At 29.6% G+C, this 24,060-nt stretch overlaps 1 protein-coding gene and 3 pseudogenes across 1 annotated transcript; 1 reads left to right on the top strand and 3 right to left on the bottom strand.

The window, feature by feature from the left end:
- The first annotated feature begins 3,977 nt into the window (after positions 1-3,977).
- LOC147073005 (S-adenosylmethionine synthase pseudogene) lies at positions 3,978-5,129 on the top strand (annotated as a pseudogene).
- A 307-nt stretch (positions 5,130-5,436) lies between these two features.
- Positions 5,437-6,221, bottom strand: LOC147073004 (uncharacterized). Its single transcript, XM_085945676.1, has 2 exons — positions 6,128-6,221; positions 5,437-5,948 (listed from the first exon to the last, which is right to left on the bottom strand). The coding sequence occupies exons 1-2, from the start codon at positions 6,219-6,221 to the stop codon at positions 5,437-5,439; spliced, it is 606 nt and encodes a 201-aa protein (XP_085801802.1).
- A 4,249-nt stretch (positions 6,222-10,470) lies between these two features.
- LOC147073003 (5S ribosomal RNA) lies at positions 10,471-10,590 on the bottom strand (annotated as a pseudogene).
- An 8,088-nt stretch (positions 10,591-18,678) lies between these two features.
- LOC147073002 (5S ribosomal RNA) lies at positions 18,679-18,798 on the bottom strand (annotated as a pseudogene).
- Positions 18,799-24,060: the final 5,262 nt, after the last annotated feature.

The raw sequence follows: 24,060 nt of genomic DNA, 5'->3' as shown, positions 1-24,060 counted from the left end.
TCTCTGTAGAATCATGAGTACTTTCAGAAGTACCCTTGAAAACCTTGCCAGTCTTTGTCTTTTCAAGCTTGGCTTTTTTATTCTCCAACTCATTGATCTTCGATGATGATTCACTTTTGCTCCCTTCTAAATCCTCTTGGCTTTCAACAACTTTTGCTAGCTTTCTCGCAGTATGCTGTTTAATTCGTTTTAGTTCCTTCTCCAAAGTATTTTTTCCCGATTTCGTTGATGTACTGGCACTTTTTCGAGCAGAATGCGTAGATCTACTCATTTTAAGGGAACTTTTACAAGAATGGCCAAAAGGAAAAATGGAGGGAAATAATACAGTAAATTTGAAAGGAAAAATGTAGCGTTACAGAATTATTTTAACTGTTCTTGTTGTTTGGTTCATAACTTTTCAAAAGACGGAGAAAAAATAAGGAGTGAGTTATACATTGAAAAAATGGCCAATTCATTATTAAAAGTGACAATATATAGCGACAAATACATATTAAAATTAACAATATAGCTTATACAGTATGCTTCAACAGCTTAAAATCTACAAGATTTTTGAGAGATTAATTCCACTTCTTTATCAAATACTCTGTTTCTCCAAGGATAAGATGTGCTTAGTTTACTATCATATACTTTGAATAAAATGATTTTTGCTTTCCATTCTGGTTTTCATCTTCTATTTTGATAACGTAGTGTAAGCCTTTATATGCATTGGAGAAAACAAGGTCAGTCCTCCAATCTGAGGTTAATATTGATAACTTTACATATATGAACAGTAGAGTAATTGGAATAACATCTACAAACAGTTGGGATATGACTTTAACTACTCTCCTTTCGCATCAGGCACAAGTCATAATTTAGTTTACCACTATTTTGAGCCCTTATTTCCCATGGACAGCATTTCTAAATTTGATGAAGATACATTTATAAAAACTGCAAAAGCCTACTTAAAAACTATTGATTTGAAAAAGGGTGATTTTACTGGAATGGAGCTTCTACGATCTGAAAAAGAAATTAAAAAATGCATTGAAATTCAAGAAATAAAAAAAGAGAAGACTAGTGAGCTAGAAGATAGGGAAAACAGGCCGAAAATTGAAGGAAGAAGATATTCTAAAAAGAAAGGGGTTAAAAACTTGAAAAGAGATGATATTGGCTTAAAAGAAATGAAGAGTAAATTAATTGAAAGAGCAAGGAATATTGATATACAGAAGAGCAAGGGAATCGAAAAGAAGAGAAGAGCCCACGAGAATAACTAAATATATACATTAATTTTGATAATTTATATTTATCATTTTATAGTTTGAAGTTAAGGTTTTTATACTGAGTATTAGGACTAGTATGGATCAAGTATAAAACTATGAACTTTTCCATTACAATATTCATAAAATAATTTTGTATAGATGCTTTTTTCGATAGAAGAAATATATTAACAGTAGTTTTAGATAAACTATAATATTATATTGGACATCTCTAATAAACTAAAACTTTTAGTATTGTAGAGGTCTTGTTCGTAAATCCAAAAATCTGTTTTTTTGCATCATTACTCATTCCCTGATAAAACTCTACTTGATTCTTCCAATTTTATGGTTGCAAAGTTAAAATTAACAAATATTAGTGATAACCAAAAGTTGTTGGAATATAGCTTATGGGATTTTATTTTCATTCCAAGTCTAACTAATCAATAAATCGATTTGATTTGTCTGAGATATCACAGATGATGGTTGCAATTTGTTTTACATTAAAACTTTTGATATTTCCATCTAACTATTTTGTAAGATATATTAAAAATAAAGTACTCTCATATGGCTCCATAAAATCTTTACTACTTTCTTGAATTAGCACCTTTATATCTTTGATACAAATTAAAAAATTAAAAATTAGTTTTAGTCAAAGTGATCTTAAAAAGGAGAAGAAAAAAAATAATATGTCTTTTCAAACCAGTCTCCTTTAAATGATTATAGAAAATTTACTTCTATGGGTTGAGATGAAGCCACTAAGTATGCAGAAACTTCAAAGATATTTGGATCACTACTTGATGACATTCTGCAAGGAAGACTCAACCATATTTCATACAAAACGAGTGCTCATCCAAGCAAGTATAAAATACTCAACGATTTTAACTTCTCTAAAGCTATACAAACGATACTTGACTTTAATAGATGGATTCTTATTTTCATTTGGGACAACTCCATTGAGATATCCACGTGATGGAGTAATTGTTACAGAAATAAAAACTTCAGAGCCAGAACATCAAAAAGATTCAGCATCATTTATAAACGAGTCGATACCACCCCATGGAATGGATAATTTTATCAAAACGAATTCCATAAAGCATCTCTCAACCTTTAAAAATACTGTAAAAGATTATAATTTTGAACAGACAGACAGGAAACAAAATCCAACTAAAATGCATGATATTTACGATAACATTAAGAGTTTTAATGATGAGCAAGAATTACAGGAAAGGAAAATGGTTTACAAAACTGTAAATAATGAATATTTAATTTTGATATGCTGCTTAATAATTGCATGTAAATACCACGAAGACATAGCATATACAAATGATAGTTGGGAGCAACTTACGTTCTTAAACAATAGGGAGTTGACATTTGGCGAGCAATTGATTTTGAATACCCTGCATCATAATGTAAGTTTTGAAGGCGAAACTGAGGTAGAGGATGAAATAAGGCAAATAATAGCCTCCAAAGAGAGAGACGAATGCAGAGAGACGACAAAAAAAGTCAAAATGAGATTTAAACGAATTTTTTGTTTCTAAGACACATAATAAGCGAAAATGTTTGAAATAATAGATTTACAGCTGATTTTGGTAATAAAAGAAATTATAACAAAATTGCTTTTTCCAATTATTTTTAACAACCCAACTTGAAAATATACCGATATAGACTTTTAGACCAAGTAATTAATAACCTGTAAATATACTTATGCAGTTTGTCCTGTAAAAAATGAAATTGTTCCACATTGAAAGCCATTTTATTTTTATTAAGTATGATCACTACTAAGGTGATGAGTGTAGGATTTATATGCTCTACTAACATATACTTTTAATTCTTTTGTAATTACAGAGGATTGTCGATTGGGTAAATTTTATGGAATATTACTTATAAAAATGCTCTTACATGGCCCATCTTTTATGAAAAGTATTTCACAAAGGGATATTCATTTTAGCTTTGAAAAGTTTATAAAACAAGATCTTAAACTGAGTGAGTCAGACCCAATTTATTGTCCTCTCTATCAAAAATCCCAGTGCAAGGGGAATTGCAATCTGATTCACATCAAACTAGCCACAGCTGTTGTCTGTAAGCATTGGCTGCGCGGCCTCTGTAAGAAGAACGAAAAATGTGATTTCTTACATGAGTACAATCTGAAAAAGATGCCAGAATGCTTCTTTTTTAATGTGTATGGAGTCTGCAACAATAATGATTGCCTGTTTCTCCATGTCAAGCCAGACTCTGCTGCTAGAGAATGTATATGGTATAAGCGAGGATTCTGCAAGAATGGTTCGGGCTGTAAAAATAAGCATATTAGAAAGAACTTGTGCTGGGATTATTTTGGAGGATTCTGCATTAATGGAAGTGATTGTAAATTTGGGCATCCAAAATTCGAACTGAAATTTAACGAAATTGACGAAGAAGATGTGATTAAAAAGCCAAAAGCAAGATTGTAAAAGTACAAATACACTTAAGATGACCAAGTTACCAATAATATTAAATGACTTCTTGTAAATACTTTTTATGTAAACCCAACTGTATGAAAGATAATTATGAGTTGGCCACTGGATTATAAGGCTTGTATTTAGTTATTAACGATTCGATATTTATAATTCCTCTAGTTGGCTAGACTGTAGCAGATCATTGGAAATATATAACCTTCTTAACCTACATGCTGAATATTTAGACTGCAAATCAATTATAATTAATTTTAATCAACTCAATTTTCTAAAAATTTTCAAAAACTTCCCCAAAATGGATGAATCTGCTAAAACTTTTTTATTCACTTCTGAATCAGTTGGCGAAGGACATCCAGATAAAGTATGTGATAGAATTAGCGATGCAATTTTGGATGCTCATTTGTCTCAAGATCCATCTGCTAAAGTAGCTGTGGAGACTGTGGCAAGTATCGGTATGATTTTATTGTGTGGGGAGGTCGCTTCCAAGGCAGCAGTAAACTATCAAAATATCGTACGAAGAGTTCTGAAGGATGTTGGATACGATTGTTGTCAGAAGGGAATGGACTATAAAACAGTAAATGTGATGGTTTGCTTAAAGGAGCAGAGCTCAGACATTTCTCAGGCTGTGATCAGCAAAACTACTCTTGAGACTGGTGCAGGAGATCAGGGTATAATGTTTGGATATGCAACAGACGAAAATAAGGAAGGTATTCCAGCAAGTTTGCTCTGGGCTCACAAATTGGTAAGAAGATTAAGTCTTTTAAGAAAAACAGCAGTATTTCTGAGACCGGATTGTAAATCACAGGTTACAGTAGAATATAAGGAGGAAAATGGGGTTCTAACACCGTTGAGAATTCACACTATTGTTATTTCAACTCAGCACTCCGAAGATATTTCGACAGAAAATTTGCGATCATATTTAATGGACAACTTAATTAAGCCTATAATTCCCAACGATCTTCTTAAAAATACTATTTACTATATCCAACCCAGTGGAAGGTTTGTTTTAGGTGGACCTGCAGCAGATGCAGGATTGACTGGTCGAAAAATTATAGTCGATTCGTATGGTGGATTTGGTTGTAACGGTGGAGGATGCTTTAGTGGTAAGGATTGGTCAAAAGTAGATAGAAGTGGGGCTTATGCTGCACGATGGATTGCAAAATCACTTATTCACGCTAAAATTTGTAGAAGAGTTTTAGTTCAGATATCATATGCCATAGGTATCTCTAAACCACTCTCTATCTTTGTGGACACATACGGAACTAGTAGGTTCAATGATTCACAAATTATAGATATCATTGAAAAAAATTTTGACCTGAGGCCTGGAGCTATAGTTTCAGAGTTGGGATTGGATAAACCCATTTTCGAGCCAACTGCTGTATTTGGACATTTCGGAAGAGAAGAATTCTCATGGGAACAACCAAAATCTTTAATTTTTGAAAATTAAATTTATTATTTCTTCTCAAAATTTTTATTGAATTTGCATTTTTTATATGCTTAAGTGCATTATAGCACGAATCTGGTATGTTATTAATTCTTTTTTCTATATTTCATCTTCCCAAGTAAACTGTGTAAGTAAGCAGACTGCATTTTAATATATATCAAAACCTATATATTTCCCCACCTACAAACGCTGTATTAAATGAATCACTGCTTGCCAAAATATAGTTTATTATCATGGTGAAATGAAAAAATAGTAGTGGGTTGTTATATACACTTTATATAAATATACAACAAGGCCATCCTATATTTAGCTATTCATTTTGTGGTTTATTGTTCTTGATGGATTCCCAATCTGTCGATAAAACTGTTCCATTACTCTCTCTTAAACTCTTATTCATGGCCTTTCTGATGCTTTCATCTCCTTGTGAATAAATGTTCTGTAAAAGAGCGAATAGGTCATCTGGGTTTTGTGAATCATCATGATCGCTTGCACAAGAGTTTTTGGTATTAGAATATGTGGCAGATTTTTCAATAGTTTCACCAGAAGCAGCCTTTTTATACAACTCATTTATATTACCCCATCTCCCTTTGATCTTCTTAACAAGTTCAACCTGGATTTTATACTTATCACTTGTCATTTTGCCAAATTCAACCTCTCCAGGAAGATTTATAACAAATTCACCACTTTCCTTCTCAAGACACTTCTTTCGTTCACATTCATTAACAAGAGTAACCAATACTTGTTCTTTCTCAACTTTTACTTTATACACTCTTTCTTCCTTTGGTTTCTTATAGATTGTTACTGTTAAGCCATCGATATGGTCTGAAAATTCATAATACATAAAAAGGGATGAAAACACAAAGATGTTTATACGCTTATTTCACTTATTTACTAGATCAGAGTTCAGTGTGAACATCCATATAGTTAATATACTTGTTAAAACAATATTTCTTCTGTTGTTGATTTGTATATTTTCAATCCATGTACATGTGAATCCTTACCCTCAGAATGATTTGAAAGAATTATAACATGAATGCATAGAACCAACTCATCGACTATCATTTCAACTTCACCCACTGGCTCATTTAGAGTCATCTCTTTTGAAGTGGAATTACAGACAATACGCAGTCGTTGTGGAGTGTACGAATCATCTCTATCAAAATCTAAATATAACCTTATTGAATACACATATGTTCTGTACAAAAACTCAACTTTAATTGCATGTGGCAAGGGACCATCTGTTGACCAGTATTCTGAATGGGATGGGGAAAGAAGTTGTGACAACCCATAGCCTCTCTTTGATGAAGACAATGATACATTCATAATGAAGGGTAAATATGTCCAAGTTTTATAAAAATTCTTTCCAAGCTATTCTCATATTGGATGAATGTTTTCTTCTATATTAAAGGGTATTTCCCTTGTAGTCATCAATTAGAACATTATGAACAGGTGTATAATTCTTGTCAGATTATACAAATTAGAATATTTAAATATTCTCTGTGTATATTTATGGAATACATATGGTTGTAGTATATTAGTTTCTATCATAATTACCAATAATTAAATGAATAAAATTAACTAGCCATAAGTGTCTTAAATCTCTTGATATTGCTGCTTTTCATAGGTTTATGTTTTTGATCTTCTTAATATTGATTTATCACATTTCAAATGGTAATCTGAACAGTCAAGCTATGGAAAAAACCTTCAAATGGGAAGTGTATAATACCAAGGGATTATAATTGAATACCTATGATTATTTTCATAATACAATAAACACACACGTATTCTACATCTAGGAGTAATTAATACGACAATTATTGGTATGGTTTAAGGGAAAAGGAGGCATATATCTCTTAAATAGGAACATAATAGTTGTATTTATATAATCATTATATTCTTCATCTTTATTATATCTGATACCTTTTACCTCATCAATATTTTGGAAAGTAGTATTAAAAATGATTGATATTGTAGTTAACCTAAAGGAGCAGGTAAGAAATATGAGAAATTGATAAGATACCCATGAAATACAATTCTCTACCATTCTACAGCTTGTTGTTTCTACATCATATATTTGCAGACATATCAATAAATCAGAAATCTGAGATATTTGAAACAGCAGAGTATAATAAAGATTCTGAAAAAATAATTGTAAATCCAATGAACATAATGAATTTGATATTTTTATAGAGGCATATAGATCAGGGCCTACTGCCTTGGAAAAGTATTGGCAGGGGGAAAACTCACTTGATATTAATTTGATTCTTGATATTTGTTCCTATGCGTCGCATACTAAACTTAAAGAGCATAATAAGTTACGTTTGGAAGAATTTTTCGAAGATCCAGAGAAAATGAAATCACTGAAAAAACTAAATATTCGTGGAAATGAACTTGGGTTAAAAGGAGCTAAGAGATTTGCAGAATTAATAACTGAAGAACTAAATATTGAGAGTTTAGACTATTCTGGTAATTATATTTATGGAGATGGAAACTTCGTTTTTTCAGAATTATTATCAAAGATGCCAAAGTTAAAGATACTTTGCTTGGACACCAATAGATTATTAACTAGAAAGAATATACAATCTATTCTTAATAGAGATTTCCGGCCCTGGGAAAATGTGGAATTTTTAAGTTTGGCTGATAATAATTCCAATAATAAGCCACCACCTAAGAAACCGTCTATAGAACAAATAAACAATATGCTGAAATTGTTTCCGAATTTAAAAGGTTTAAATTTAAAGGGAAACAATATGAAAACAACAATTATAGAGTTCTTTAATATGATTCATACACATGACCGCATAACTGATTTAAGCATTGGAGGCTGTGGAATTGACCAACCAAGATATAAAGATTTAATTGAAAAACTTCCAGCCAGTGAATTCAACATAGAGTCATTGGATATCTCAGGATGTTCACTTAATAATAACGGTATTAAAACAATTGGTAGAGTATTAAAAAAAATGACAAAATTAAAAGCTCTGAATGTTGCCTCTTGTAAGTCACATGTTAGAGAATATTCATTAATTTTGGGGTATAGTCTTTATAATAATAAAAAACCTTTTGATAATTCGGATTGGAGCATAATTATTAGATCGATTGTAAAGCTCCCTAATTTGAAGAAGTTCACAATTTCTAGTAAAGATTGTGAATTGATGAATAAAGGAAATAAAAAATTGTTGAGTAAACTTAAAGATAAAGGAGTATCTGTCAATATTACAGGATGATGAACATAAGTAAATTCTTAAGCCAATGGTGATTTAAATTGTAATGAAGATATTTTTGGATATTGCTATAGTAATTAACCATTTGTCTTACTAATGTCTGTAAGCTTCTCAATTCAAGGCATTATCACTATGGGTGGCTCATTTTATACTGTATCTAGCAAGTTATAATCCATGTTGTATAAAATTAATTGATTTCCAGAACAAGATTTTTTCAGTCCAAACTTTCTTATATATCCCGCAGAGTGGTGTTAAATGTCAAACTAGTGGGTAGAGTTTGACTGATTGAAATCATCATGTCATCTGGTAACTTAATATTTGTGAATGTCATCAATGGATCGATAACTTCATCATTGGTATCTACACATACTGTAATATTCTTTAGAATAGAAGGACAATTGGTAATTTATTTGTATGTATTGTCAGCATCATATATTGATGGTGGTTGGGTCAAAATATCCAGTTCATCTTTTGTATCAGTTAATTTTGTAGTTTGCTCTATATTCACTTCCATTTCACTTTTGATAGCCAAGTTCAGCATATTATTGTCATATTTATCAATAACTATATTGTGAGTATCCACATTGTTTCCAAGTAAACTGTTCATCATTATTTGGATTCTTGTGTCTTTCATGAAAAGGATGTGCTTAAAATATTTTGGATTTGTATAATGGATTTAAATATTCTTGAGCTAATGAAACAATTTCCTACAATTATGATGAATATATCATTATAATCTATGGAGGATGAGTTCTTTATAACAGACACTTGGTATTAGATTCATGCTATATACATTTATCCATATATTATTGTTAAATCATAATATCATTTGATGTTCAGATAAGAATTAATTCTATAAACTTCAAATATAACAGTAATGATAAATTTGTATGTAAAATTCAAAAAATAGATAAAAGTTGGTATTAGATAACATAAAGAAGTTAGAATAATGTATTTAATTATAGATTAATATAATCACTCTAAAGTCCTTGATTAATATGGAATATATTTCATTAATTGATATTTTGATAGATCAACATTAAAAATATATAATGAAAAGTTAATAACTATGACGAAAGCTATATCGATGAAGAAGAAATATTTCTTTGTAAAGATTTAACTCACATCCTATTGAAGATCTTTTAATTAAAAAATTAATAGTAATAATTTATTATTCAATCAAATAATATAACAAGACATTGTAATATAACAGGGGATTGGACCAATAGTAAAATGGCAAGAACTGAAGCAGGGAAAATACGAGGAATTATGATGAAATAAAGGTAACAACGGATAATTAAAAAGATAATTAAAAAAACAATAGCTGAGAAAACTATCCAATGATATAGTGTCCATTCCACCTTTAAACAGATGGATAGCATCTTCCAGGTAGATGAAATATAGCCATTAGGACTTATATTTAGATGATTATAGTTATGGTGTTTACAAAGTATCTCACAATCAAGTTGAATTTCTCCGTCTACTTTCCCAATATTTTCACAATGCGCAGATTTTTCAGCTAAAGACATCGAGAAAGTATTACTTTCTGCACTAATTTGTGGAGTATGTTTAGCTTGTAAGAATGAAACGTGATCAGATGGAAATCTTTCACTATTATCTTCAGCAAAACAAAAATTACATATAACAATCAGATACTTTGCTAGCATGTTCTTAAGGTTGATTTTTCTCTTAAAAAATTAAAATCATAAATTCTGATATTAAATTTTCATAAAAAACTTGAGCTATAGAAAACTTTCTTCAAAGTATATTAAATTTAGAAAATATGTTTAGAACCACTAATTGTTAGTGATGATATTTTGAATCAATTAAAAGAATCAGGGAATTATAAATATCTTATACAGCAAATTAGATTTTCAATTAACTATATATGGTGAAATTCATATTCATAAACCAATATAACTATAGTAATAAAAACGGATTAAAAGTCCATTGTTATGATGATTTATTATGTGTATCATTCATAATTTGCAGACTTATGATATAAAATTTCATAGTTATGAATTTTATGCCAAGGATTGGAGTAAACTAACATAAGATCCTTCTAAAGTATGTTGTGGAAGTGTGATGAACTACTTACCTTTTTTTATTGTAAAGAACAAAAACTACAGTACCATGTGTTCCCGAGTGATCTCTCAACTAAGTACTTACAATGGCTCACACAGGCTTGACTACCGAGTTCTGAAGGGATCGGGTATTTTACTGAAGATATGACCGTAGTTAAAATTAAGACCATAGTAGGATAAGTGCACATATACCACAGTGGATAAGAATAATAATGGGATATGAGTTCCCATTATTTTTGCTACACAAATTATAAATATGATATAGATGACTCAGACTTCATGGAGTGGGATATGATTTATAAATCTAAATAAGAAATTAATAGTCAACTATTGAATATATAATTGAAACATAACTATATCTCCTACTATTTTCAAAAGCAATTGCTTTATTGAGTATCCGTCAATTACAAAAAATAAATCCATGATCTTTGAAGATGAAAAATTTATTAAAGTATTAGATATATATAACATTCATATCATTGATGCAGCAGATATTTTAGAAAAAAGATAGTAATATAAGCAGCATAATACCAATACTAAAGAATTCTGTGTGATGAATACTAAATTCAATGAAGGAGGAAGTTGTAGTATATACCCACCAACAAGAATACAAATATTTTAAAGTAAAAGATATGATAAAGTGGATAGCTTTCTTAATTAAATATTTGATTCTTTGCAAATAGCCAGTGTTACAATTGGATAAACGAACAAAACAAATATAGCCAATAAAATTTCACTAAGATCATCATAAGATTGAAAGGAATCAGACTTTTCTTGTTGTTGGGCTGTGCTATTCATTTTGTTAACTTGATTGGATGCATAATTAGCATTCATTTGGTTAAATAGATTGGATGGATATTCATTATTTGTTTCATCCACTTTTTTATGTGCTGGGCCACTTATATTCCCATGATATAAAGGAGATTGATCTATGCTACATTCTACAGGAGGTATCGATGGTTCTTCACAAAATACTAATGCAGTTAAGAATAGTGGAACTGTTAGCATTTTAACCCCAATGAAGTGTTGAATATTATATATATATTCCAAAGTAATTAATTGATAGAAATTACTAGAATATGGTATTGATATAAAAATATTATTGAACACTTATGGTGGGTGAGTATGGAAAGATGCAGTATAATTTAATTGAATAAATTATTCCATGTGATAATTAGAGTAAGGATGGAGAATTGGATTTTATTAATAGGATAAGAATGTAAATAATAGGTCAGTCAAATCACAAAGTTTAATTAACAATATTAATATACTATGCTTTAGAATTGATTTGGTAGTTCATAAATATTTTTTAGTATTTTTATATATGTAATATAAAGATGATAAATTAAGATATATGACCCTTTTTTTAATTAATTTTGGATCGAATCAAAAGTATGAGGTAGTAATATACCAATCGATACAGTAAAGGGTGCCATTTCATCAATATTTAAAGGAGAAATGAAACATAATTAATTAATATTTTAATTAATCACAAATTAAGGAGTAGATAAGTATATATATGGAAAATTCATATCATACCCATGAAATACAATTATCAACTATTATACAACTTATTGTTTCTACATCATGTATTTGCAGAAATATCAATAGATCCGATAGCTGATATATTTAATATAACAGAATATAAACATATTGAAAAAACAATAGTGAATCCAATATTTGGATATATTTATCTAATGAATTGTCTTCCCAACCTACGAATGTATAATCCAGAAATAGGAATTACATATGAGAATAATGGTAAAAGAAATTTTGGAAAAGATATAAGTGATGATGCTTTTACAAGTCTTATAATAGATTTATTCCCATCTCCAACTGGTATATTGTGTCCAGTTAGAAATATGGAAAGTAATTTTGGATATTATCATTTTTTTAAAACTAATGACAAGAAAGATGACAAAATTAAACGTAAGAAGAAGGGTATAGAAGTAATGGCAGATATATTTTCCAGAATCTTGACAGAAGATAAAACAGATACAGCCAAGTTATCTAGACAACACAAAATCAATTCTACTATTAATCGAATAATGGACAATTCCATAAAGGAATCGAAGATATTCAAAGACAAAGATCTTAAGCTCCTCTTGATCCATGGATTTATGATCAAAGTATTGGATTCCAAAAAAGATCTAGAGTTATATCTCAGCACAATATTAAAGAAAATTAAAGAAAAATCATATACAATAGATGAGTATAACATATGTGATGATTTCACAGGAACATTTAGTGAATTTTATAAGAGTATTAATTCATCATTTCCATATTCCAGAGTAAATAGACCAGTTTCGAATGCTTCAGTTCCAATATACATAAGAAGTAAAAATACATTTGATGAAACTAAAACATTCTCGGATTGTGTTGAAATGGCACTTCTTCATGTTTGTAACTGCTTGTTCTGGGACATAGAAAGAAAATGTTATTTACTAGAACATTTAGAATTAAGTGAAGATTCACCATTGATGAAATTCTACAAAAAAGTTAATTTTCAACAATTCACAATCACAAATGAGATCAGAAAAGAATGGTCTCGAGTAGTACAAGATTTGGAAGATTTTAAATTTACTAACGAAGGTGAATATTCAATAAATAAGATTGTATATGTAAAAGAAGCGAGAAATGAAATAGATACAGGATTGATAAATATGATGAATGTACTGATGACAATTGCAATACCTTCAATAAATATAAAAGAGTTTTGGAAGGATATTGGTCAAAAGAATGTAAAAGAGAAATTTACATATTTGATTGATAAGTTAAAACAATCTAATTGTAAAGTTGAATGTGAATTTAAATCAATCGGAGAGTTTACAAATGAAAATAGAACAGATTTTAGTGGTAATATAATGTTTACTTTTGGAAATAGAGCCAGTTCAAGTAAAACACAAATGAAACTAGAAATTACTAGTGGACATTCTGCAATGCACTTTATCTCAGATAATAAAGAGGATAAATTATCACATTTTGTTAACACACTTACTTTCAGTGGATATAAGGGTAATACACGACCATTTCCTATTTCACTGACCATGAAGTACTTGATGCTCTGTGGAAAGAAATTCAACTTTGCCATGCCCAATGATTTTTTCACAAATGTGTATAATAGAATAATCAACAACAATGAAGACAAAATAGAAGTACTCACTTATTTGTTTGAACAGAAGGATAATGAAGAATTTGGAGAATACTCAAAGAAAATTACAGAACAAATATTGGAAACAGTAGAGTTAACAGACCCAGCCACACAAAGAATGTTCTCACCATTTGTGCTCAATTCATTATATATAGGGTATAATACATTTGATGTGTTTATGGAAGCATGCCAATTAAAATGCAATAGCTTGAAAGAGTATTGGAAAGAAGAGATGTCTAAACTTGAGTTAATTGACTTAATAACAGAGTCATATAAGTATAGAAACATATTTGAGGAAATATTAGAATATATGCCATATGATAATTTGGAAGTATTGAAGATTTCAATTATTAATAATAAAGAAGTATCATTTATAATAGAGTTGTTTGAGAAAGCTACGAATTTAAAAGATTTGGAATTGCATATAAATCATAAACATCTGAATCTTGTTGTAGAATCGTTGAAAAATATTCCAACTTTGAAACATTTTAAATTATGGGTTGATTTCCCTACTACAAGTTGTTGGATCTTACCACTCTCTCAAGCATTGAATAATTGTCAAAATCTTGAATCACTTGATATTAGTAACAATAATATTGGATATAATCTTGAATCACTTGATATTAGTAACAATAATATTGGATATAAGCATGATACTTTATCTTATTATTCACAATTATTCGAAGCTATAGGGAAAATGAAATCACTGACAAAACTAAACATTAGTGGGAATGAACTTGGATTAGAAGGAACTAGAATGTTTGTGGATTCAATAACAGGACTAAATATAGAGAGTTTAGACTATTCCTCAAATAAGCTTTATAAGAAAAAAGCAACATCATTTTTTTCAGAACTATTATCAAAGATGCCAAAGTTAAAGACACTTCGCTTGGAGAATAATCGGTTAGACAAAGATCATATATTGTCCATATTTAAGGAAAGACAGCAAGTTGGCGGATCAGAGCATACGGGTCATGTTGATTCCAAAGATTATATGGCTTCCTCATCTGAAACTAGTAAAGCATACAAAAATATGGAACATTTAAGTTTAGGATGTAATAAGTTATCTTATGAATCTATAAGAGTGATTGAAGATAAGTTAAAATGGCCTCCTAAGTTAATAAGCTTGGAGTTAAATAATAATACATGTTATTCTATGGATATTGTAGAGTTCTTTAATATGATCCATAATAGTGAAAGTATAGTTGATGTGAAAATCAGAGGGTGGAGTTTTAACCAAATAGGGGATGGAAAACTTATTGATGAACAATTTAGAATAAAGTCACTTGATATCTCATACATTTACTTTCATGATGAAAATACTCAGCTAATCGGTAAAGCATTGAAAAATATGCCAGAATTGAAAATTCTGAAGTTTACTTTTTGTACATTAAACTCAGAAAGTCTTATGGACATTTTGGATGGAATTGAAAGTCTAAAGAAATTGAATAGTATAAACTTGAAAAGAAACAGTTTAAAATTGAATGATTTACCAACAGTAACAGAGATTATTGGAAATAACAAGTCAATTGAAACATTAGATCTATCGAATAATGAACTGGGAAATGAAAATGGAGCAACCATGGTACCTGAAATGAGATCAGAAGTGGTTCAAAACTTTGCAACAGCACTTGAATTATTAGAATGCTTAGTGGATTTAGATATGGGACATACCGAGTTTAATAGTTCAGATTGGAGTATAATTATTAGATCGATTTTAAAAGTGCCTAATTTGAAGAAATTTAAAGTTTCTTATGATGATTTTGAATCAATGGACAGGTATACTAAAGAGGTATTGAAACAGCTTAAGGACAATAAAGACAAAGAAGGAGTATGTGTCGATATTACACTATCGTATGATGATGATAGTGATAATAACAATAATGATGACGATGATAGTGATAGTGATGATGGATGAACATAAGTAAATTCCTAATCCAATGGAGATTTAGATTGTAATGAAGATATTTTTGAGTATTGTAGTAGTAGTTAACCATTTGTCTTATTAATATTTAAGGCTTCTTAATCAAGGGATTATTGCTTGAGCCATTTTATACTGTATCTAGTAGTTATAATCCATGTTGTATAAAATTAATATATTTAATTAATTAATTGATTTCCAGAACAAGATTTTTTCAGTCCAACTTTCTTATATATCCAGCAGAATATTTTTAACCCCATGTGGACTAAAAAGCTTGGAACAAATTCTATTTAGAAATGCCTTGTTTTGACCTTATGTTGTATTCAACTAAAATTTAATTATTTATTGTGAGCAATTTATAATTCGTTAATAATCTGCCTGTATCCAATAAGGATATCCTGCAGACTAGTGTTAAATGTCAAACTAGTGAGTAGATTTTGATTGATTGAGAAATCATCATATCATCTGGTAACTTAATATTTGTGAATGTCATCAATGGATCGATAACTTCATCATTATTAGTATCCACACATACTGTAGTATTCTTTAGAATATATTGGCAATAATACTAGAACTATTAATTATAATAAGACAAATATGAAGTAAATGACATTAAAGTATCACTTGTATTTAATAATGGCTATACATCTTACCATATACTGTATTAAAACAAATATTTAAAAAATAAGCATACAAAATTTTGTATTTTTATTACGGCAAATTAACCTTTTATAATGCTATACAATTTGTCCAAATCCTGATCACTCGCTCTTGGTCCATTCATAGAAGTAACATAACCCTTATATTCTGTACAATAATCAGTTGCATCTATATTTCTTGGAGTAACATTTGACATTATTACTGGAATGATCTTGGTATGTGCATAATCAACCTCATAACCTTCGAAAACCATTGCACAATCATCAGCATTCATAGCTTGTTTGAGCAAGGTATTGATCGTGTGGCTAGCTCTTAGAATTTTCAAGTACTCTCCTTGCTTCAAACTAAATATATCGCTCGATAAATGTTTTCTGGGCACGAGCACAGTGAACCCTGGTACATTTGGAAATGGTGTCAAAAAGGCAACATGCTCGTTATCTTCCCATACTCGCCACTGTTCAATTTGCCCTGTCACTATTTTGGCAAATAAATTATTGTCGTTATGGTCCCCATGGAAGTCAAAACTCTGCTCCTGTGTTTGTAGTTTAGTTCTTACTCGATCCTGTATCAATTTAAGATTGTTATCAGTTGCCCTCGGTCCATTTTTTGATGTACAATACCCAGGGTATTGTTCGTGAAATTCAAGATGTTCAGCCAGAATTGGCTTCCAGTCAGTACCCAAGCCATGTAGTGGCATCAATTTTATTTGTGCATGGTTGTCTGTTGGTACTGTAATCATAGCACACCTTTCAACTTGCAACCTTTCAGATAGTAGCTTTGCCCATTTTTTAGCCACCAAGAACATTTTGTTATAGTCTTCTATTGGCAATTGAAATATGCTTGCACATTTATCTTTCTTTGTCTCTATTATAGTCGTACCTGGTGTAAATGGACAACTATCCAGATAAACAATATGATATTTGCCATTTGATAATATCCATTTTGGACTTTGTGTAGCACTTAAGGTCATGGAGATTGATTTTAGCGACAATTTTCTCAAAACAAAAATAATTTTCACTAATTATATAAATTATAAACTAAGTTAGTTGATAAAAAAGTAAATTTTACATTCCAACCATTTTTTAATTACAATAGAAATAAGTATAATCTATGTATAAAATTAGTTGGCTTTAGATGTATTTTACATTATTATAGCAATAATTTTGAGTGTAGTTAATGTTTGAATGATATCAAGTAATAGTTCTATTTCAAAATAAAACAAATTTTATACATTACTGATGCAACATTAGAGTCAGTACCATTGTACAATATGTATCCAGCGTTTTTAGGATTTTGATCATACAATATGCTATTTACAATAAATATGTAAACTAGTTTATTATAACTCGAGCCAATCCAAAATCTGCAATTTTCAATACCCCATCTTTTGTAACAAGAATATTTCCAGGTTTTAAATCTCTATGAACAATTTTGTTAATATGAAGATGATGAACACCACTAATTAACTGATTTATCAGGCAATATGTTTGATCATCAAATGAGCTTAAGTACGTCAGTAAATCATACTCAACAAACTCCATAACCATAGTCAAGTATTCTACTGTATGAATTACCTGTAATAAATTGATAATATTTTCGTACTTTAAATTTTTTAAGATGCTTAACAACTAATCTATTATGAACAGACATACCATGAGACAGTGTTTAATTAGATGATTGTTGCTTCTTTGTGAAAAGATACTAAATAATATTATGATTTTTATTCTACTTATATACCATAGTGAATACAACACTACAGTAAGGGATTGTAATTAAATTAAGGGAGATTTCATAATAATTTTAAAACGAAATTACTGGAATTACAAGACATATTGATAAAAAAGTATTTTTCAGGTAATTAGAATCGATAAAAGAATTAATTTAACTCATATAGCATGTTGTGATAGTGTCTATCACGAATCAAAAAAATAGAAGTCTATTTATTAAATTTATGAATTTTCAAGTGTTAAATTCTTTGGCAAATCGATCAGTGCAGCTTGTTTAGTTTCCTAGTTTCCTTCAGAAATTTCCCAATTCCTTCCGCTGATTTCCGAAGTTCCTCCAGCTCATTTTTTCCAGCGATTCATATTGGGTAATAGTTATTATTTCCAAACAAAAATCAACACCAATGAAAAATACTAAAATATTGAGTACTGTTTCTCTTAATTATTTAAGTATCTGAACATCCAATATCTTTAAATGGAAAATCAATGAATTAACAAACCATTTTAGAAAAGATATTTTGAATCCATTATAAATATTTTATACAGCAAATTAATTTTTCAATTAACAGCATATGGTGGAAGTCATGAATCAATATAGTGAAAACAGATTACAAATATATTATTATGACGATCTATTACATGTCCCATTCATACCTTGCAGACTTGTGATATAAATTTCATGGTTATGAATTTTATGTCAAGGATTGGAGTAAACTAACATAAGATCCTTCTAAAGTATGTTGGGAAAGTGTGATGAACTACTTACCTTTTTTTATTGTAAAGAACAAAAACTACAGTACCATGTGTTCCCGAGTGATCTCTCAACTAAGTACTTACAATGGCTCACACAGGCTTGACTACCGAGTTCTGAAGGGATCGGGTATTTTACTGAAGATATGACCGTAGTTAAAATTAAGACCATAGTAGGATAAGTGCACATATACCACAGTGGATAAGAATAATAATGGGATATGAGTTCCCATTATTTTTGCTACACAAATTATAAATATGATATAGATGACTCAGACTTCATGGAGTGAGATAGGACTTATAAATTTAGATAAGAAGTCAGTGGTCAACTATTGAATATATAATTGAAATATAACTATATCCCCTACTATTTTCAAAAGCAATTGCTTTATTGAGTATCTGTCAATTACAAAAAATAAATCCATGATATTTGGAGATGAAAACTTTATTAAAATGTCAAACGTATATAACAGTTGTTCCATCACTACTTATGTGTTTTATAGTACCATTTTCAACTGTTGATGTAGGAGTTACTAATGCCTTAACTAACTCAAGGATACTAAGAACAGCTTGAATAAATATTACTAATAGTACAAGTGGAAAAAGTCCAACTAAAGCAAAGCATGCTATACATATTGTGGATATAATGCCAATATTAACTAACTTACGTAGCATATTAATTCCTTGAGGTTTTGGGACGACCATATACACAATAATGGCTGGTATAATAAATGGGCAAAAGAAAACAAGACCTAGAAACAATAGACCAGGATTATCATAGTCCTGAGATGAGTCGGATGTTTTGATGATTAGTGCTGATTGTTGAGTTCTATTATTCATTCCATTGGATTGATACTTATTATTGATCCCACTCACTTCATTTTCTTTATGTGCTGGACCACTCGTATTCTTATGATATAAAGGAGATTGATCTATGCTACATTCTACAGGAGGTATCGATGGTTCTTCACAAAATACTAATGCAGTTAAGAATAGTGGAACTGTTAGCATTTTAACCCCAATAAAGTGTTGAAATTATATATATTTCCCAAAAGAATTAATTGATAGAATTTACTAAAATATGGTATTGATATGAACATATTATTGAATACTTATGGTGATTGAGTATGGAAAGATGCAGTATAATTTAATTGAATAAATTATTCTATGTGATAATTAGAGTAAGGATGGAGAATTGGATTTATTAATAGGATAAAGATGTATTCCAAGATGTAAATAATGTGTCAAATCACAAAGTATTAATGTATCATATTTCAGAAATTCATCAATTCACTTCCTAATTTATAAATATCTTTGAATATTTTAATCTATGTAATATAAAATGATAAATTAGAATCTATGACCCTTCTTTTAGTTAATTACCACAAATAAAGGAGTAGATAAGTATATATATGGAAAATTAATATCATACCCATGAAATATAATTATCAACTATTATACAACTTATTGTTTCTACATCATGTATTTGCAGACATATCGATGGATCAGATAGCTGAATTATTTGAGACAACAGAATATAAAAATGTTGAAAAAACAATAGTGAATCCAATATTTGGATATATTTATCTGATGAATTGTCTTCCCAACTTACGAAGGTATAATCCAGAAATAAGAATTACATATGAGAATAATGGTAAAAGAAATTTTGGAAAAGATATAAGTGATGATGCTTTTACAAGTCTTATAATAGATTTGTTTCCTTCAGTAGATGGGATATTATCTCCACTTCTAAGAATAAGAAGTAATTTTGCAAATCATTATTTCTTTAAAACTGATGAGAAAATTAAACATGAGGGTATAGAAATAATAGCAGATATATTTGTCAAAATCTTGACAGAAGATAAAACAGATACAGCCAAGTTATCTAAAAAACAGAACATTAAATCTACAGTTAATCGAATCAAAACCAATTCCATAAAGGAATCGAAGATATTCAAAGACAAAGATCTTAAACTTCTCTTGATTCATGGATTTATGATCAAAGTATTGGATTCCGAAAAAGATCTAGAATTATATCTCAGCACAATAATAGAGAAAATTAAAAAAAAATCATATAGAATAGATGTGTATAATATGTGTAATAATTTCACAAGAACATTTAGTGAGTTTTATAAGAGTGTTAATTCATCATTTCCATATTCTGGGGTGAATACACCCGTTTCGAATGCTTCAATTCCAATATATATAAGAAGTGAGAATACTTTTGATGAAAATAAAGCATTCTCAGATTGTGCTGAAATAGTACTTCTTCATCTTTGTAACTGCTTGTTCTGGGATATAGAAGGAAAGTGTTATTCACTAGAACATTTAGAATTAAGTGAAGATTCACCATTGAAGAAATTCTACAAAAAAGTTAATTTTCAACAATTTACAATCACAAATGAGATCAGAAAAGAATGGTCTCGAGTAGTACAAGATTTGGAAGATTTTACATTTACTAACGAAAGTAAATATCCAATAAATAAGATTGTATATATGAAAAAAAAAGTGAGAAACGAAGTAAAATCAGGAATGATAAATTTGATGAATGTAGCCATAATAATTGCAATACCTTCAATAAATACAGAAGAATTTTTGAAGGATATTAGCCAAGAGAATATAGAAGAGAAATTTGAGATATTGATTGATAAGTTAAAACATCCCAATTGTAAAGTTGAATGTGAATTTAAGTCAATCGGAGAGTTTATAAGGAATAATACAACAGATTTTAGTGGGAATATAATGTTTACTTTTGTAAATGGAGCCAGTTCAAGTGAAATAAAAATGGAATTAGAAATTGATGATATTATGGACCACTCTTCAATGAACTTTATCTCAGATACAATTCAAGAAAATGAATTATCACAATTTGTTAATACACTTACTTTTAGTGGGTATGAAGGTAATACACGACCATTTCCTATTTCATTGACTATGAAGTACTTAATGCTCTGTGAAAAGAAATTCAACTTTGCCACATCCAATGATTTTTTCACAAATATGTATAATAGAATGATCAACAGCAATGAAGACAAAATAGAAGTACTCACTTATTTGTTTGAACAGAAGGATAATGAAGAATTTGGAGAATACTCAAAGAAAATTACAGAACAAATATTGGAAACAGTAGAGTTAACAGACCCAGCCACACAAAGAATGTTCTCACCATTTGTGCTCAATTCATTATATATAGGATATAATGAATTTGATGTGTTTATGGAGGCATACCAATTAAAATCCAGTAGTTTGAAAGAGTATTGGAAGAAAGAGATATCCGAGCTTAAGTTGATTGTTATAACAGAGTTATATAATTATAGAAATATATTTGAGGAAATATTAGAATATATACCATATAATACATTGGAAGTATTGAAGATTTCAATTACAGAGGATAAAGAAGTATCATTTATAGTAGAGTTGTTTGAGAAAGCTACGAATTTAAAAGATTTGGAATTGGATATAGATGTAAATGATAAAGATCTGAATCTTGTTGTAGAATCGTTGAAGAACATTCAAGCATTGAGGCATATTAAGCTGAAGTTTTATATTCATAATACTAAATGGATCTTGCCATTCACTCAGGAATTAAAAAACTGTCAAAATCTTGAATCATTTGATATTAGTAGCAATAGGATTGGAAATAGGTTTAATAATTCATCTTATCTGCCACAACTGTTCAAAGCCATAGAGGAAATAGAACCACTGAAAAAACTAAATATTAGTGAGAATGGACTTGAATTGGAAGGAACCAAAACATTTGCAAAATCAATAACTAAACTAAATATTGAAAGCTTAGATTATTCTTCAAATAAGTTGAATGAAGATGGAGCAGCATTGGTCTTTTCGGAATTATTATTAAAGATGCCGGAATTGAAGACACTCTATTTGGGTGAAAATGGCCTAAATCAAAATGATGTGCTATCCATATTTGAGATATATCAACAGACGTCAGAAGAGGCCAACGATGATGGAGGAGATCACAGTACTCTCGTGCCTTGGGAAAAAATAGAATTTTTAGGGCTGAGAGACAATAAGTTATCCTATAAATCTGTTAAAGAAGTTGGAGATATACAAAAATGGTTTCCCAACTTGAAAGGTATAAATTTGGAGAAAAATAAAATGAAATTGGAGACAATTACAGAGTTCTTTAATATGATTCATAAGTATGAAAACGTAGTTGATGTGAACATCGGAGATTGTAGTTTTAACCACGATGATAGTGAGGTTATTGCAGGTAATTTCAAAATAGAGTCATTTGAAATCTCAAGGTGTGGATTTAATGGTGGAGATATTCAAGAAATTAATAAATTATTGAAGAATATGCCAGATTTGAAAGTTCTGAATCTTGGATGGTGTGAATTAGATTCAAAGAGTATTAGAGCTATTTTAGATGGAATAAAAAGTCTAAAGAATATAGATCTAGGGGGAAATAAGCTAAAATTGGATGATTTGGAAGTAATAACCGAAATTATTGAAAATAACAAGTTGATTGAGGACTTAAATCTATCGGATAATCAGTTGGGAAGAGATATGAACGAATCAACTGTTTTAGATAGGAGAAGAACAGAAAAGATTCAGGAGTTTGTAATTGGACTTAGATCATTGGTACATTTGGATATAAAACGAGTAGGATTTAATAATTCAGATTGGAGTATAATAATTAGATCGATTTTGAAACTCTCTAGTTTGAAGAAATTAATAATTTCATACAGAGATTTTGAATTGATGGGTAGAGATAGTAGAGAGTTGTTAAGCCAACTTAAGGGAAAGGAAGTGTGTGTCAAAATTGAAAGATAGGGAGTTTATAATAGTACTCATTGATGGAGAGTTAATATGGAGTTGAATAAAATATTACAATGTGGTAAATGATTTTTGGATTATATATTATTCGAATAATGGAGGAATAAATTGGAGTCTTATGACTGTACCTATACAGAATTTCTTATATGGATAAAATATCCCTCTGATGATTTGGGAGTGATATGAAATGTGATGGATATCTCGTTCATACAATTTTTAGTAGCGGGACATCAGTCGAAATTCAATTATTAAAAAAGCAATTTGGAAGAATATTGAAGATAAGATGACAAATAGTGTAACATATAGTGGGAAAAGAAAGAGTTGGGGACAATGAGAAACAAATAGAAATACTTAGGGGTTTATTTGATGAGGAGGGAGGAAAGGTATTAAGGAAATATTGGATAGTATAGATCTATAAATGGATGTTCTTGAATTAGTAATGATGAAGATAAAAACTTGTTGGAGAAGATTAAAAGATGATGAATTAAGGTAGTAAATATCATCGATGGTAAGAAGGGAGTATATGTGGAGAAATATGATTATGAGAATAGGATTATAGGATGGAGTAGAATAAATGTGTTTTGAAATATGGTGGTATATAATGTGTTAATGGTGTGTTA

The sequence above is a fragment of the Rhyacophila brunnea genome, unplaced genomic scaffold (assembly GCF_057557595.1).
Source record: "Rhyacophila brunnea isolate RB1 unplaced genomic scaffold, BYU_Rbru_1.0 scaffold_188, whole genome shotgun sequence".
Taxonomy (NCBI): Eukaryota; Metazoa; Arthropoda; class Insecta; order Trichoptera; family Rhyacophilidae; genus Rhyacophila; species Rhyacophila brunnea.
This window is presented reverse-complemented; position numbering and strand designations above follow the sequence as displayed.

Excerpts from the sequence above, each read along its gene's own strand:
- LOC147073004 (XM_085945676.1), bottom strand. The coding sequence starts at position 6,221 with ATGACTCTAAATGAGCCAGTGGGTGAAGTTGAAATGATAGTCGATGAG. Across the intron at positions 5,949-6,127 it reads TCTTTCAAATCATTCTGAGG|ACCATATCGATGGCTTAACA; the intron begins GTAAGGATTCAC and ends ATGAATTTTCAG.